This window comes from Falco cherrug, chromosome 14 (genome assembly GCF_023634085.1).
Source record: "Falco cherrug isolate bFalChe1 chromosome 14, bFalChe1.pri, whole genome shotgun sequence".
Taxonomy (NCBI): domain Eukaryota; kingdom Metazoa; phylum Chordata; class Aves; order Falconiformes; family Falconidae; genus Falco; species Falco cherrug.
The window spans coordinates 21,838,674-21,855,242 of record NC_073710.1 but is presented as its reverse complement, the minus strand read 5'-3'; the positions used below and the strand labels follow the sequence as shown (position 1 = coordinate 21,855,242).

The following is a 16,569-nucleotide window of genomic DNA, read 5'->3' as shown; positions in this document are numbered from 1 at the left end:
AGAAGTAAGGGGCTGAGCATGCACTCTTCTCCAATATCTTGTGCCAGGACATTAAACTACTTTCCTGTGTGGGCAGTGAGATCCTGCTCATCCTCCTGCGTTACATGCACTGGAGAAACATTCAGAAACATCCCTCCAGCTTCCTGGGGGAAGATCAGTTGACTTGCAGGTCCCTCAGGGCACTGTTTTGTGCTCAAGGGATAGCTATCACTTCTATTTATTCACCCTGGCCAGCCTTTTCAGGCCCTTCTGAACTAGCATAATAGGCACAGCCAGAAACCTCCATTCATTCCAAGACAATCAAACTGCTGCTGCCATCCACAACATGTGGTAGGGCTGGGAAGGGCTGCCTGCTTTGCTTTCTAGTGCTGGGACTGTAAAGCACTACCTAATCATTAGAAATTAAGTTTCTGCAGGCTGAACTGATACTCAGGATCTCACTGGGTAATTTTGTGCTACCTGTTGTGCCAGACACCCAAAATGTTCAAAGAAAATCACAATTCAAAACAGAAGGAATGACTTCACACCCCCCCCCTCTTTTCTTCCCACAGAAGAATGTCTGTTCCAGAGGGTATGCGCTCTCCTACGACATCACTGCTCACTTTTTCAGGGTAACTGCTGCTTTTGTCATTCTGCTCCATTGTCCAGCTAGCCTGACTATGCTGTTCTTAGACACAAGATGTGCTATTTGTATTCTTGTTTTGAGAATTATTGTGTAGATTTCAAAAAGAAGAGCAATAATCCAGGAAACAGAAGAGAAGTAGCAGGAGGGGAAGTAGTGGTAGAGATTAATTTTAATACAATATAGCAAAGCTGTTGGGGGAAGGAGAAGCTGTTGGGTGCACGTTGCTTTTGCTGGGCCATGCTGACCCCTACAGTTATCTTTGATTAGTTTACACATGGCTTGGTGAGGTACTTCAAAGCAGCAAAGATATTTATGTAGTCATCTCGTAATTTATCCTCTTCCAGGGCCTGCTTAATGCCAGCTTGGACTGTGAAGACTCAGTAGAAGAGGTCAACAATGTTCTAACAGCATGTAAAACCAAATGTGCCATTCTGCTTTTTTCTGCAGCTGTAAGTGTTATTATTTCGTCTGAAGAGTACTAGATGAAAATTCAGTACCAGTTCAGACCACTTGTTTTTAAACTTCCTTTAATCTGAAGTGTGGGGGTAGTAATCCTTAATGCCTTTGGAAAATTACAGTGGTTTAGTACCCTTGGTATCACTGATCCCAGCTCTGGACATGCAGCCTTGCTTCTGGGGTGTCACCACAGTAGTGGAACAGAGGCTGTTTAAGAGTGAAAAGCTGGAAGCTTGTCTTGGTTTCAGAGCACTGTGCTGGTTGTTACATGCCAAGCAACTGAAAAGTCCATAAAGCACAGCTATTTTTTTTTTTCTTCTATGTCCTGTGCGTAACTCTTCATGCACTGTTTTACATGAGGATCCATGGTTTTGTTGCATGTGGTAAGCACGTATATCACCTTTGCAGAACTGTTCTTTTATTATGACTGGTCCTGCTAGAGAAGTTTCAGGGTGCCATGGTATGGACACAAATGATGCTCTTTGCACTTCCAGGATGTGAAACTTCTTATATTTCTTATGTGTGTATGTAGAATTTGGACTATAAAGGGGAAAGCCCCTTTCTCAGAGTATCTGGTTGAGATCGTGTGCATACCTGACTGCAAATAGCTACTGAGTATGCCACCACTAACGCTGCTGGCTTCCGTCTTTCTTCTTAGCTTTGGTGGCCAAGGCTGGAGCCAGTACTTTGCTCTCAGTGGAAGAGACTCTTTGGGACTCCACTTGCAGAAGAACTGGAAAGACTGAGGGAATGGCAGTCCTCGGCTGCCAGGTGAGGGCAGGAGTGTGGATCTGCAGGTGGGAGAACCTGCTCTCTTGAGGGATCAGCGCCTAGGAGGCCTGTTCTCCGAGCCAGGCTGAGTTTCAACAGGCATTATGAAATGCTAATGTGGATGGAGGCTTGTAGGACAGCTATATACACATTCCTTTGTAGAGTTTAAACTCAAAATGGGTTGTTATAATTATTTAGTCTGGCCTTCCATGTAATATAGGTCAGAGTTTCACCATAGGAAAAGAATCTTTTTAGAGACTAGAAGGCAGAATCCTCATTAGACAACACTCGAAATAGCCTTTAGCACAGTGTTGAGTCATTTGCTTAGGCTTCTGCACCCTTTGCCCTCTGGACTGGGTGAATCTCTGGTCTCCTGAAGCTACTGACTGCTCCTCTGCTAGATGCTTCCTTCTTTGCCTGTCATTACGCTGGCTGTTCAGCTTTCTGCAACTTTTCTCCAAAAGCTGGAAATCTAGTATAAGAATCTCCTTGCAGCATCGTTTGTTTCTGTAGTAGACAGTTAAATACCTGTCCAGCCTCTGACAAAAGGGATTTGGGAATGCTTCTGTCTGTTTCTAGACTTGTTGTTTGGTTTTTGGTTTGGTTTTGTTTTGTTTTTTAAACTGTCTCCATGTAGCATGCAACTGCAGGGGAAAAAATTTGGAGAGAACAATTTTGGTTATTTGATCCCAGTCACAAACTTACACCCTTTGCCAAAGCCCCTGGTTTCCTCATTTATAGCTGTGATTTTTTTTTTTTCTTTTTCTTTTTTTTTTCCCCTCCAAAACCATGACATGTTGGTTTTGTTCCCTAGCTTCCTTTCTTCTGGAGTCGCTTTCCCCCTCTCTGGCCCTCCTTGGATTTCAGCCGCCTTCTTCCATTGTATCATTCAACAGCATTCACCACGTGGACGAGAGAAAAATGCACTGAAGAGACTGGGGACTGACACAGAGCAGGCAAGACTGGATGCATTTAAAATGTCTGCTGTTCCCTACACTTGAGAACTAAAAGCAGAATGTCTTTAGCTGAGGAACGGTTGTCCTGAGATACTGCCGTATCCCTGGTAAACCCTGTTGTGAAATCTTGCTGGTGGCTAGTTGATAAAATGCAGCTGTAAACTGCCAGTTGCAAAATACTTATCCTAGAGTCAAAGTTGTTTCAAATGTAAACTTTTAACTCTGATACTGTGTCCTCTGTGAAGTCAGGGAGAACTATTAAACAGCTGCTTTAAACACTGATGGCAAAGAGAGGGCTGCTGCAATTGAGAGCTCAATCCATGGCATGCCGAGGTCACCACTCCCTCTGACAAAGGAGCAGTCCTTGTGGATTTTGGCTCAGACAACTTGGCTAGGAGGTTCAGGTGATGCAGAAGGTTGGTGAGACAGGAGTGCAGGCATTTTAATGGCTCTGGGAAGACAGACTGGGAATTTCAGTGTCAGATTTCCTGAGGGTTTTCCCAAGTCTGTTCCAGGAAATGCCTTTGCCATTTCACCATGCTCAGTGCCCTCCGTGCACAAGAATTCTTGGAAATGCTCTGCTGAGGAGGAAGCCTGGCTGCTGCCTGGCAGTGCTGCCTGATCTTCCAGGGGATAGCCAGGACCAGAGCTCAGTGTGGGGAGTGTCCCTGTACAGAGACGTTCACAGGTGAATAGTGCTGAAGCGGAAGCTGTGCTTTACGATTTACTCTTAAGTTTTATTGCTCCAGGCAGCAGTGATGGTAGCAGCTCCTTTTGCTACAGGATTGACTCCTCCACTGTTTATACTGGTCTAGAGCCAAAAGCTGCTAGTCGGGAACTGGTTTCACTGGGTTGATATGAGCATTTGGTAGATGTGGAATAACAGCAGCTTTCACCTCAAAGTCTGCCTTGAGATAGGAGAAGGATGCCAGGAAAAGTGAGAACAGCGGGAGGGCTGAGTGTAATTGGGGTCCCAGCAGCTGCCTGGTGTTCAGGCCTCAGGTCAGACCCTCTACTACTGCCCCAATATCTATGGGGTTGCACAAATATTTCTGTGGTGGGGACTTGGTCCCACACACAGGACTGGTGTGAGGTCAGGTGCTGAATCCCTTCAGGCAACAGACAAAGGGCAGATCTCTCTCTGTTGAGAGTGTTGTGAAATTAGCCACCTTTTGGGGATGGCACACTGTAGTTAAATGCAAGGAACCCAGGATTTCCACATCCAGAACTCCTTTTTGTTTGATCCATCCACGTGTAGCAGTCTGTGCCTCTGGAGAGCTCTCAGCTGAAGTGAAAGGTCTCTCGCTGCCATGTTCCCTGCCCTGGTCTGACCGCTGTGCAAGTGCAAACAGACCTGCGGTGCACAGAATATGCTGTGTGGCTCAGCCCGCTCCCTGCTCAGACAGAGACAGGAAATGAAGGTTAGCTTTACAACTGGTTTAGCAGCACAAATAACTTAGTTAACTTTAATTTCCTAGGATCGCAAAGCCACTGCATCCTTTGATTTGCGTGGTAGGGATCCAGAAAAGTGATAACCAGTGTATGTTGGGACAAGATTACAACGGGCTTGCTGAGATGGGAGGTTGCACAGCGTCTGCTGGTGGTATGCCGTGCTGGCTATGGACCAGCAACTGCTGTCCTCCAGGTTTACATCTGTGCTTGCTCGTTCAGTTTTACCTGTGTTTGACAGAGGTTGTCATCTGTTGTCCAGCTTTCTGACTGCAGCAAGCCTTGCTTCAAGAGTAGTAAATATAGTGTGGAATTTACCCTTAGAAGCAATGAACGATGAAGTCAGGCTGCAGTCTGTTTTCTTCAAACACACTGCCTTCACCTGGAAGGAACAGCAGTGTTTGTAGTTCATCCCAGGTCCACCCTGGGAACATACTTGATGAAATGTTATTTCCCTGACTGGGACTGGAAAGCAAAAGTTCTGGGTCACCACCACAGATACAACTAACAGGCAGTCTCTCTTTTCCTTGCAGCTTCTTGTTTCTTTGCTGTTCTTTGCGCTCATGGATGTCATCTCAGCAAAAATAGCACCAAAGGTAAATTCAGCCCTGAGGGAATTCTCATGACACAAATGTGTCTAATCGGCTTGGTTTGCTGCCTAAAAATGCTTTGTACCGGTACTGTGAAGGCTGGTAGCTTGTTCTGCCAGAAGGAAGGGATCAGCAGCATCCCAGACAGAGCCTGCTGAAAGCCTTTCTGTCCCTATCAGATTAAACCTGTGTTTTCCTCTAACTGATGTTATCTCCCCTTTCACTATAGTAGCTTTTATTTCTCTTCCTTGAATGACTTGCTATTTTCAGTTCAGACTTTACACCTCCCAGGTAGCACAGGGACCTCATCTCTCTCTCTTAGCTTTTGTGTTGTGCCTCACAGTTGTTGGAGGACATTTTTCCTCAGGCTGGAAACGTATGTGGTATTTCATAAGAGCAGGGGTCCCCAGCAAGGAGGAACATTAGTTTCCAAATGATTTAATGCTATTAAATGAAGCAAAGATGACAAGTTTCTTCCAGCAGCTGTCTGTCCTAAGCATCCTCCCACCTGTGAATGCTTGTTCCTGTCCCTTTGCTGTCTTCTCAGCTTTGAAGTGCAGCCGTTTGTGTAGTCACCTAACAGATTGGATCAGGGAGCAGATTCAAGTTAAAAATAATCATTTTGTCTCATGGTCTGCCTCTGGGAGGGTCTGGAGGAAGAGTCATTGAGGAAAGAAACATCTTGAGCAAACAGATCTGGGAGGTTATTCCAAGTAAAATGAGTAATACAAAAAACCCAGCCATTCAACAATCCCAAGACATGTTGTCACTAGGAAGGTTAGAGGGGGGAAAAACCTGCTCTGGGGAGTGGGGTGGGTTGGTGCAGGACATGAAGTGGCTCTGTGCTGAGCACTGCTGGGAAGTGTGCTGGTGATGAGTCAGTTGCTCATGGGTGCTGCTTCCCCCTCTCTTGCAAATTGCTCTCTGCTGAGCCCTGTGGTGGCCTGGTTTGGTGACAAGGCACTGTGTTACTCCAATGCCTGATTGCCTGGGGGAGTCCAGGCTGCCAGGCCAGGGGAAGCACTTGGGCTGAATTTGTAAAGGTCCTTTAATAGAGCACTTCATGGACACACTCTCTTAAGAGGGGTTCCTTTCTGCTTTGATGCAACTAAAACCTAAGCCTAACTTGACCTGTCCTTTCTGACACCCAGGAGGGAGTGGATTTTCAGACTTCTCAGGAATGGTCCCTGGAGATCTTGCAATGCCTGGAAGAGAGGGGCATGTCCTGGCCACTTCTTTTCTATTCGGCAGAGAAAGGTGAGCGAGTCCTGCCTGCAAGGGTGGAAAGGTGAGGTTCAGTGCTGCCAGCTGCTCTCCTCTCTCTGATGAATGAATGTACCTGTAAGAAGGAACTGAGGGGCCTTTGTAAGCAGCACAAAAAACACTTGCTTGAGTAAAATTCCAGAACATCCTGCTTCTCAACCCTGCAGTATGGTGACCCAGCTGATGATCAGGAGCAACTGAAACTCAGTATTGTTCCCTGTGGTAGAGAAAGCCTCAGCGGGGAAGCTCGCTTCTCTCAGTGGTCACCCCCACCAAGCACCAGTGTTTGTTGTGGGCTGGAAGGAAACTGTATGGCCCCTGTGCTGCTGCAGAAGTATGCAAGGTGGCCTGAGGACTACTAAAGATGCTTAGTGCTTCTCTTTGTCCATTGCAGACCCTAGGAAATACCATGTCCTCCGCAGTGCAGCCTCGGACCATCACATCCAGCTCTTGCCTGTTGCATTCTACAGGTAATGTCCTGCTGGGCTCGGAAGGGAGGTGCTCGTGTACCCATGGCAGGGGTGTTGGGACGAGATGACCTTTAAGTCCCTTCCAGCCCAAACCATTCTGTGGTTTTGTGGCTGATCATTTGTATGTACAACAGCTGGCACAGAGGTAACTATGGCTGGCCTGCAGGTGGGCTGAGCAATTACATTAGCTGTGCAGGAGAGAATACTTGATCATGGCAGAATTGCTATTTAATGAGTCCTGTATCTTCTGCTAGAAGTTTCTCTTCATGCTCCAGAAGGGAGTGTCCCTGGCTGCCTTCCTGCTCCTGGCAGGGGGGCGGCCCTGCACCCAATGGGACTTGTAAAATGGACAGCGGCAAGAGCACCAGCTGTGTTTGCCTTCTGTCTTTCCGCGTTTGAGTCTACCACAGAACCAGTGCTAACCAGACACCGGGTGTGACCTCCTTTAGCCTCACCCCTCGCTTTCACCATGAGTTGCTCGCTCGAGAGCCCACCTTCCTCTACGTGGCGCTCGATCTGTACATCCAGCTGCTTCGACTCTTTGTGGAAGGGAAAGACCTGCCGCAGTCTGACCAAGCAGGCCAGAGCCCAGACCCCACAGAGCACGTGAGTGAAGCTGACTCTTTCGTAACTGTGAATCCTAACCTTTATCCCTGCCACTTGCAGCATCCCTCCTTGCTCCCACCTTCCTCTACAAAGCAAAGGGCGCTTGTGCAGCTGCCTTTGTAGGCAGTCAGCTTGCTCGCACCTTGGGGTTCAGAGAAGCTGCCTTGCTGCTGTCTTACTTGTACAGAACCTCAGGGTGGATGTAGTCACTGACTGATGTGCAGAACCTGTGAATAGCCCCTAGGTGTGACGTAATGGTTCCTGTTTCACTTTGGAAGGCAAGGACTGAGGGCTGGAAGTGACATTGCGCTTGGCCTTTATCGGCTGTCTCTGTGTTCTCCAGGGGGATCCCTTGGAGCTGATCTCCACAGCCCGGCAGTTCCTGCTTGGTGCGATCCCACGCTGCCCTGCCCAAAGCTTTGGAAACATACAACCGGTGTGTTAATATTTTTCTTTTCCTGGTGTGCGAGAGCTGGGAGTGCTGCTTCTGCCTGTGTAGCCTTTCCTGGGTACCACTCCTGTACTGGTGCTGCTTGCTTAACCTGTGACACACTCAGCATTTCCCCAACGCATTTAGGAGTGGTGGAGGACACCTGCTGCTCAGTCCAGTGCTAAAGCCACATCCTCCCTCCCAGGCTGCAGGCTCCTTCTCAGCCATTTTAAATGCTCATTCTTGCTCCTGCTGCTCGCTTAATGCTTGGTCTTGGGGGGGGAAATACCAAGCCCAGCAGAGCAGCACCTGTTGAAGTTTCCCACAGCAGCGGGTTGTCAGCCAGGAGACGGGTATTTCTGTGCCAGTTGGCAACAGCTTCCCTCTCCCTGCACTACAGCAAAACGCTGCAGTGTTGCTGTAACTCACCTTGAGGAAGGATGAGCAGGTCTGATAGCGGCTGCTTGCCCTCTCCCCAGCTCCTGGCCACGTGTGAAGAACTTGACCCAGCACTGAGAGCCACCCTCCTGCACGCCTCGAGGCCTGCTGTGGCCATGGAGCTGGAGGAAGAGCTGGTCCTGTTCTGACTGACGGGCAGAACACCCGGGCTAGGACAGAGGGACAGACAAGGTGCTACCTTTCACCACTGCTCTTTCTTTCAAATTACTTTGTAAATAATTTATTACAAGCATAACCATGAAGCTCTTGTTACAATAAAAAGTAGGTTACAAATTTCAGTTTAGACTTGCTTTGGGAGTTGTAATGTTTTGTTTTTTTCCAAAACAAAGTGTTTACTTAAAATTGCTCCACTGTCCTACATACCCTTAGAGCCACCTGAGGGCACTTCTGTACAGGCAGCAGCTTGTGCAGGCAGGGAACAGTTGTGGCCAACTCTGTTTCTACAATGGTGTGCGTGGGGAGAAGGGGGACCACGAAGGGGTGCTGCCGAACATCCATTCCCCTGGGATTAGACAGACTCTTAGTACAACACTGCTGAATCAGACGTGAGCATGGAGAATCACAGCATGATAACAAGCTTTTTCTGAGCAAGCTGAAGCTAATTCCACTGAGTTCTTTGGGAGACTAAAACGTAGATTAAAAAATCTCCACTCTGCTATAAGGTTTCTACAGGGCTGGACTGGGAAAGCTTCCCCGTCCCCCTCAGGTGGGCTCCTGCTGCGCAGTCACTTCTGGCTTTACCACCTGACTTTCCGAAGTCCCTGAAGTATTTAGGAGGAGAATGGGCTCTGGCTCCAGTGGCTTGGCTTTGTCCTGAGTCTGGGTCAGAGGGTGCACCATGGACATGTGGACATTAAGGTTATGGGCCTTCTCAAAGCGCTTCCCGCACTGGTCACAGGCAAACTCCAGCTCCGTCTCAGCTTTGTGTTTGGTCATGTGGTACTTGAGTGATGCTCGCTGTCGGCACTGGAAACCACAGATTTCACACCTGCGAAGGCAAAGTGGGGTGTCGGCACCAAGTCCAAGGACCCAGTCATGGCGTCTGCCCTTTGTCACACTGAATAAGCCCAAGAGGGGATGAGTATAGCCTCAGAGCTGCTCGCTCACAGCATCTCCCACAACTACCCCAGCCACACAACACGACTCTGCTCCTCAGGCCTGCAGCCCATCACCGGTAGCCGAGCAACTGCCTGCTAAACTCTGAACAACAGGAATGGAAGGAGGCACAAGACTTGCTCAGCAATGGGAAGCTCCAGAGCTGGAGCATGCATGCAGATGGACATTTAAAACAGTTCAGCCAGGACGCTGCCTGCCACAGGCAGGTTTTGTATCGCAGAACTGCTCTGTGCTAAGGGCAGTGACTGCGGGAGCTCAGCACAGCTTCCCCACCCCTCCTATCCCTTTTCTTAGCTACAAACAGATGGTCAGTGTGCACTTACTGCAAAGGCTTTGCTCCTGAGTGCCGCATCTGATGGACCGAGAGGTGTTTCCGTTGCTTAAATGTCTGCCCACATTCATCACAGATATAATTACGTACCTCTGCAATGGAAAAAGGGAAAGAGTCATTGATTCTGCCAATTTCTTAGTACATGAAACACACACACAGCTGCCCACGCCTGCCAGCGGAGTCTGAATTCCTCCCCTGCCTCATATCCTCCACGTGATGGCTTGTTGCAGGTTTACAGGCAAGACAGACTGTTCTGCACCCCACGCAGAGTCTTGCCACGGCACCTACAAGCCTTGTGCAGCGAAGTGCTGGGTGCCTGTGCTGCCCATCGCCTGCTGGGACACACCTGTGTGAATGAGTTTCACATGACGCTGCAGGTACCGGTCAATCATGAACACCTTGTTGCAGCCAGGATGAGGACAGGGCCTCTCCCGAACCTCTTCGTGATGCTCTTTGATGTGTTTCTGTAAAGAAAGGACAGAGCTTCTAACCACAGGGCTGCAGCTTCCCCACTGGAAAAAAACTTGGATCTCCCCAAAAACAAGACCCCCATCTTGGCAGGCTCACGCATCAGTGCTGCTTCACTGTAAAAAAACAGACTTGCATCCCAATCTACTCCTGGCAGCAGGGGCTTTAACAGGACACAGCAGAGCTTGTTCCAAGAGCTGCCACCGAGCCAGCAGCCCACTTCCAGAACAGGAGCATGAGAGCCAGTGCAGTTCCTGTTGTGTTTGGGAGTGCAGAAAAAGGCCTTGGACTCTCAGCAGACTGTTCAGTGGCTCGCTGCCTCCTGCAGAGTGAGGCGATGAATTAAACCTGTCACGGAGCCTCTCTTCATACGGAAATGGCTCTGTGGTACTCCAAGCTACAGTTTCAGGACAGGAACTCACCTTCATGCCATCTGCCCCTCTGTAGACAGCCGTGCATCCCTGGTAAGGACACTTGTAAATGGTAGGCAGCTCCTCCCTGCAAAGCAGAGGCCTGCTGTCAGCCAGCGTGCCGAGCGCCGGGCTGTCACCCAGCTTCCACCTGCTCCTTATTACCTTTCACATTTGATTTTTTTTTTCCAGCCTGGCTTAGGCCCTGGCTTCTTCCTTATTTTGGGCTCTTCTGCCTTCTTTGCTTCTTTGCTGTCGCTTTTCTTGCCAGAAACCCTTCCAAAGAAGATGAAAGAAGACAGACAGTGGTTTAATACTTGATCTTGGGTTTTAGCCCTCTCAGCTAATCGCCCCCGAGCGTTACACCGGGTCTGACAGCTCAGCCCGATGTGTGACGTGGCAAAGCAGGAGCACGCACACAGTCATGCAAGCGCAGTAACTAGGGCCAAGCCTGGGGGTGAGGGAGGTGGCCCAGCTTCAACCCGATGGGGAGCTCGGGGAACACAGGGGCTGGGGTGACAAAATGACCTCCAGGCAGGAACACATAAGAAACACGTAGGGAACAGAGACCATAAAGCAAAGCAATCGCGATGGCCCAGCGGAGCCCACCACAGTGCACACACAGCAGAGGTGGGCACCAGCCCCCCCCCCCCCATCCACAGAGAGCTCTGCTCACCGCGCAGGAAGCCTCTTACTTCTTTTCGGGGTAAGGCTCGAAGGAGTCATCTGAAGATTGCACATTTCTCTTCTCATTTTCATCATCACTCAAGAAGTCCCTGAGAGAGAGAAGATGCACTTTACTGACACAGTACCGGGCTGGCACTTCAGCAGCAGCATCCGCAGCAGCAATGTGTGTTCTTCACTCTCAGCGCATCCATCTCCCCCACACCACGGCACGGCAGCAGAGGCTCCACGTGTGCTCCTCCCCCATAATCTCCCCAAGCAAACACAGCACTGGGGAACACAGCAAATAGCAAAATCAGGTCCTTTTAGGACTAGATGTCTGTAAGAATAATTGAACCACTGTCAGGAGAACAAAAGACTGGCTGTTACTGAAAAGATCTATTCATTGTTGAGGGATGTTGCCACCGCTTTCTATGCTGGGAAAATAATTTTGTAGAGCAAGAACATCATATAGTTGTCTGGCGCAGGTTAATTAAGCTGCAGGTCACTCCGTATTTCCTCATACGTAGCAGCCACATAGGCTTGGGTTTTTCTTTTTCCTCCTTTTAAGTCCTAAGCCATACAAGAAGCAATTAATTCTGAAGCCAGGAAACAGGCAATAAATTGTTGTGGCACTTTGGATATGACAGCTGACAGATTGAGCTGACACACTGAAATAAGCCTGCACTCAGCCGTTTGGTACTTTAAACACAGAAAGACTGCACTCAATTACCAGTTATTTACATTATTCACTTTAAATACCTATGGTTGAAGGATTTAGCCAAATCTTTGATCATGGAGACTACTAAGCTGCCAGTGTCCCTCCTCTTCCCGGGAGCAAACAGGGCGATTTCTCTGAGTGCCGCCTCTTGCCTGCGTTCTCACACCGACCGCTCTTCTGGAGCGGCCGCAAAGGGGATTGCTCTGAGGCTGAGGGGCTGGAGCAGCGGCATCCAGGACCAAGCAAGCCCCCACTGCCCCCTGCATGACTCCTTCCCCAGAGCAGAGAGGGGGGAATGAAACAGGACCTGGTTTGCTGGAAGCAGCCAGAGAGCACACACGTGTGCAAACACACACACGCCGCTGTGCAAACCACCACCCGCAGCAGCAGAGGCGGCAAGGAGGGGAGTTCAGCGCGTCAGCAGCGTGAGCTTTGTCACAGCTGCCACAGAGCCTGCGCCTCTGACACTGGTTCCAAGAGGCCTTGAGGGCCAGGTCACTCGCGGAGAAAAGAGCTCTCCGAGGCAGGTCATTTCATACTCGCAAAGAAGACATTTACGCTATTTTAAACCCACTCTTCTCTCACCCCTCAGAAAGGTCACTGAACTCGTCTTTTACCCGCTCATCCGACGTTGCAGACAGAACCTGCTTCCCACTCAACTGTCCTAGGGAATGAAGGAGAACACGGTGCGTTACAAGGAAAAGCAGCAAGAACAAGCCAGCGGAGACAGCTGCTGAGAAGGAACCAGCCCCTCCAGGTTCACTCAGCGTGGCTCATACCGCCTGAAAATATGTGCTCCACAACAAGTTAATGATTATTTAAAACCAAACTCCATGTCTCGTGCTCAGAGACTGCTCTTCCTGCGCCCTAGGGATGGGAAAGCCTTCAACCTGCAGTTGCCACAAGCATCTTTTGGTTTCCCCAAGACTCCTGCTTTGTAACTGAAAGACTTTTCCCCACATATGTCCCAGCTGCTGTTCCTCTTTCCAGCAGCGGACACCTGCAGCTGTCAGAGCTAAACACAGCCTGATTCTGTAACTCAAAATCTCTGTTAATTCCTCTCTTCTGGAAGCAGCATTTCATGGGGGCTCAGCAGTAAACCCAAGTTAACTCAGCCCACAGCAAGCCCGCCCAGAGACTTCCCTTTGCGGACAGCAGGGCTCCTGCTGCTTGGCATCAGCTGCAGCGGGGCAGGGGAAACCCCTCCATGCTGGCATATGGAGAGGGTTTGGGTTCAGCAGAAACACACGTCTGGCAAATGTGGTGCAGGAGAAGCAGCAACCGTTCTGCACCACTCAGGAGGCACACATTACCCAGGACAGCAGCCTCCCGCCAGCCAGGCGCAGCCTGCTAAGGAACAGCCAGCTCTCACCGCGCCATCTGAGGGGGAAACAGCGCACTGGCTGAGGAGACCGGCTCTTTCTGGGTGATGTGGTCAGCCAAACCCGCATTCCCCCTTCCCCTCTGCAAGGCTCAGCATCCCTGGTCAGAGGCGATTCTCTGGGCAACCGGCAGTCCCCAGCTGGGGTCCGCATCCTCCCTGAGGAGCGGCAGTCTCCAAGGAGGGGTCCCAGTCCCATCGTTGCTCCCTGGGCCAGCTCTCCAGCTCCTTGCCCTTTCCCAGAGGCCTGCGGGGAGGTCAGAAGGCAAATCCCTTACCTGTGACACTGCTCAGTGGTGACACGGGCTGCAACAGGGCTTTCTCCTGTATGGAGGCCATGCTGTCCAGTTGCAAGTGAGATGAATCCCTGTCCTGCGGCAGCTCATTCTCCACGTTCAGTGGCACCGATGTGGTCCCTTTGTTTGCGGGCTGCTGGCAAGGAGTTGTCCTTACTGGAGCATGCTGGGGTTTGGGAGCAGAAACAGCCTCAGCATTGTCTGCGCCTGCCCCGTTGTCAGTCAAGTGCTGCGCCGTGCTCTTGTTCCATTCCCGTTTGACAGACAAGGCATTGTCGACAAGCACCGTGCTACAGTCCGAATCTGTATCCATGACATAGTCGTGCCCATCCCCACAGCCCCAGACAGCGCGGATGATGCCGCAGTACTCGGAGGAGAGCACGCTCTGCAGGCTGGGCACCGACGTACAGCTCCCGGCGTGCGTGTGCGTCCACGTCACCAGGCTGTGCAGGCACTGGGGGCTGGAGGTGATCAGGTCCACTGTGGGAGGGGAGAGGCAGCACGCACACAGTCAGTGCCCTGGGCCAGCAAAGGGCACTGCCAGCTGCGGGGAGAGACAGGGAAAGACCCGCTCCCCCCACCCAGGGAGGGGACAGGGCTGCGGACCCGCTCCCCCCAAGGCCACACTGCACCATAAGGCAGGTGGGAGACACCCAGATGGACCGGGGGGGGGGGCAGTCCCATTGACTGCCAGCACTGTGAATTTTGCAGCTGAAAGTAAATTTCCAATCACCCCCAGTGTCTGCAGCAGCGGGGGTGGGCCTGGCACTGCCACCAAAGCCCGCTCTGCCTGCTCTCCGCACCCTCCACGTGAGCCCACACCAGTTCTGCTCCGCTCAGGGAGGCCAATGCCAGTGAGGATCCTCCTGGGGAGCTGGAGGGGAGAGCTCCTGGCCCAGGGAAGAGGGGGAATTGTAAGCAGCCAGACTAGGGCACGGCTGCGTGGAGGGACACAGGAACCGCCCTGCTGGGTGGTCGCTCCTCAACACCCGTAAAGCCCAGTGCTTTGCTGATGGTATCACTGAAAGCAAAGAGAAGTGGCTCTGGGAGCAGGGACTCACCCAGGCAGGAGGCACCTCCATCTGCACCCGGCTGGGCCTGGGCCGCGCCGCTCCTGCAAAAGCCAGAACAGCACAGTGGGGTCTCAGGGGTCATGGAGGGACCCGGCATCAACACGGGGCAATTTATCGCTCCTGATAGCTCCCGGGAAGAAAGAAGTGCAACGTACTTTCCTTTTGACTTCACATGGCCTGTGGGAGACGCATTCACCCTCTGGATAAATGTCCTGAGGACGCTGCGGCATTTGTAGAACTGGGCATGGCACTTCTTGCAGACGAACTGGGGGAGCGCGGGGTCCTGCCGCACCGCCACGCCGACCAGCCGCTGGAAGTCGGTGAAGAAGACCTGATCCACACGTCGCTGCTTCTCCGAGTTCTCCCCCATGACAGGCACCTTCCCGAAGGCATTGCGCAGGCTCCTGGAGGAGAACTTCCCGTGGCAGAGGCGACAATACCCAGTGCTCAGGGCTCTGCCGATTCCTGCCAGAGAAGGACCGAAGACTGGGTGCCTGCTGCGAGAGTATGGCAGCTGGCTATGGCCCGAAGGAAGATGTTCCCATTCCCCTTCCCTCGCTCTAGGCTGCCTCCAGAGCCCTGGCTTCAGCATGAGCACAGAAAAGCCAGGTAGGAAGAGAGACACCTTCCCCTTGACCCTCCCCTGCCGACTGGGGCACCACTGACCCTAAAATCAGCCTTTCTGGGAACCTCCTTCGAGCTGTAGCACATCCCGGGGCTCGCTCACATACGCTTGTGCTTTTGCCAAGACTGTCCCTCAGCTTAAGTAGTTCTTCTCCCTCCCCAGCGTTTATCTCCCAAGTATTTATAGCCAGCCCTCGGCTGCCACAAGCCTGAGCCGCCCCGGTGCTCACAGCCCAACCGAGCCGCCATTTCTCAGCCGCCTCGATGGTGCCCTGCAGCAGCGCAGGGAGCTGGGGGTGCGGGGCTCCTGTTCGGGGAGCGAGGCCAACCCGGAGCAGCGGGGCAGGATGCAAAGCATTCCCATTCCTGTGGCATCCCTACTCTGCAGAGCACGGCTGCATCCCTCTGCTGCGCCCTGACCGCCTGCCAGCATGAGGAAAACTCCCGGCTCCAGCCTCCTCCCGGCCCTGATGCAACACAGCTGTGCTCCAAACCCTCCGGGCCGCCCGCCGGGACAGGGAGGGAGCAGGGTCCTGCCTGCAGCCCCCACCAGCCCCCCCGCCATCGCCGAGACCACACAAATGGCTTTCAGAGCCCTTTGGGGTGCAGCTGCACACTGGGGACTGGTGGGGCCAGCCAGCAGAGCCCCCGGTGAGGGCACAGAAGCAAGGAGGAGCAGGAACCGTGGGGGTGAGCGCTTTGGAGGGCTCAAAGCTGCCCTCCCTGATTTTAAGCCCAGCAGGGGCGGGAGGGACAGCCACCCCCCCCAGCCTGGAGGGACATGCAGGCACTGCGGCCCCTGCCACCAGTGCTTTGCCCTCAGACACCCAACTCTGAGCCGTTTGAGGTGCAAAACTTATCTCCTGCACCCAGCCACACCGGCAGTGACGCGCTTGGCTATCGGCTGCCGCCACACCGGGGGACAGTGGCAGAGCCCCCCAGGATGGAGGGGAGGGTCAGCTCCCATCACTGTCCCCCGGGCTCTTCCCCCGTGGTGCTGCCGAAGCTCCCCCTTACCTCATCGGTCACCAACACCGGGAGCCCCAGCACTTTCCGGGGGAGGATGCTCTATGCAAACAGCCAAACCCAGGTCCTAGCATGGGGCAGAGCCGGAGAGCTCGGGGGGGAGAGCTGGGGGGGGCGGAGAGCTCGGGGGGGGGGGGGGCGGGGGCAGAGCCCGGGGGAGCAGCGCCCCGGAAAGACCGCGGGGGGTGGGCTGCTCCCCGGCAGAGCACAGAGCCCCCGGTGCCCGGCAGCACACGCCCACCGGCACCCACTCACCAGCCTGCCCCGGGAGGCGGCCCCCGGTGCCCCGGAGGGCTGCGTGCCCGCGGTGCCCGGTGCCCCCCGCAGCGGCTCCGTGACCCCACCCGCGGGCACGGCCAGGCGGGGGTCCGGGCCGCCGCGTCCC

At 52.6% G+C, this 16,569-nt stretch overlaps 2 protein-coding genes across 7 annotated transcripts in view; one reads left to right on the top strand and one right to left on the bottom strand.

Annotated features, from left to right (window-relative positions):
* FANCA (FA complementation group A) overlaps window positions 1–8,365 on the top strand; it is a 37,112-nt gene extending 28,747 nt beyond the window's left edge. For 4 of the 5 annotated variants that reach the window (XM_055727047.1, XM_055727048.1, XM_055727050.1 and 1 more), the window contains exons 34-43: window positions 552–611; window positions 970–1,074; window positions 1,740–1,852; window positions 2,667–2,808; window positions 4,791–4,853; window positions 5,999–6,104; window positions 6,505–6,580; window positions 7,030–7,186; window positions 7,530–7,622; window positions 8,096–8,365. In XM_055727047.1, the coding sequence (XP_055583022.1) occupies window positions 552–611; window positions 970–1,074; window positions 1,740–1,852; window positions 2,667–2,808; window positions 4,791–4,853; window positions 5,999–6,104; window positions 6,505–6,580; window positions 7,030–7,186; window positions 7,530–7,622; window positions 8,096–8,203 (1,023 nt within the window). In that variant the 3' untranslated portion in view covers window positions 8,204–8,365. Of the gene's footprint in view, window positions 1–551; window positions 612–969; window positions 1,075–1,739; window positions 1,853–2,666; window positions 2,916–4,790; window positions 4,859–5,998; window positions 6,105–6,504; window positions 6,581–7,029; window positions 7,187–7,529; window positions 7,623–8,095 lie in introns of those variants that run through there. The other variant, XR_008735173.1, reaches the window with a different exon arrangement.
* On the bottom strand, window positions 8,269–16,191 carry ZNF276 (zinc finger protein 276). Of its 2 annotated transcripts, XM_055727057.1 has the most exons (11): window positions 16,176–16,191; window positions 14,690–14,999; window positions 14,523–14,575; window positions 13,444–13,941; window positions 12,370–12,448; window positions 11,096–11,176; window positions 10,566–10,676; window positions 10,413–10,488; window positions 9,869–9,986; window positions 9,515–9,614; window positions 8,269–9,063 (listed from the first exon to the last, which is right to left on the bottom strand). In XM_055727057.1, the coding sequence occupies exons 2-11, from the start codon at window positions 14,902–14,904 to the stop codon at window positions 8,778–8,780; spliced, it is 1,617 nt and encodes a 538-aa protein (XP_055583032.1). In that variant the 5' UTR covers window positions 14,905–14,999; window positions 16,176–16,191; the 3' UTR covers window positions 8,269–8,777. The 2 variants fall into 2 exon arrangements, with proteins under 2 accessions (XP_055583032.1, XP_055583030.1); XM_055727055.1 differs by lacking the exon at window positions 16,176–16,191 and having other exon boundaries at window positions 14,690–16,150.
* Between the last annotated feature and the right edge of the window lie 378 nt (window positions 16,192–16,569).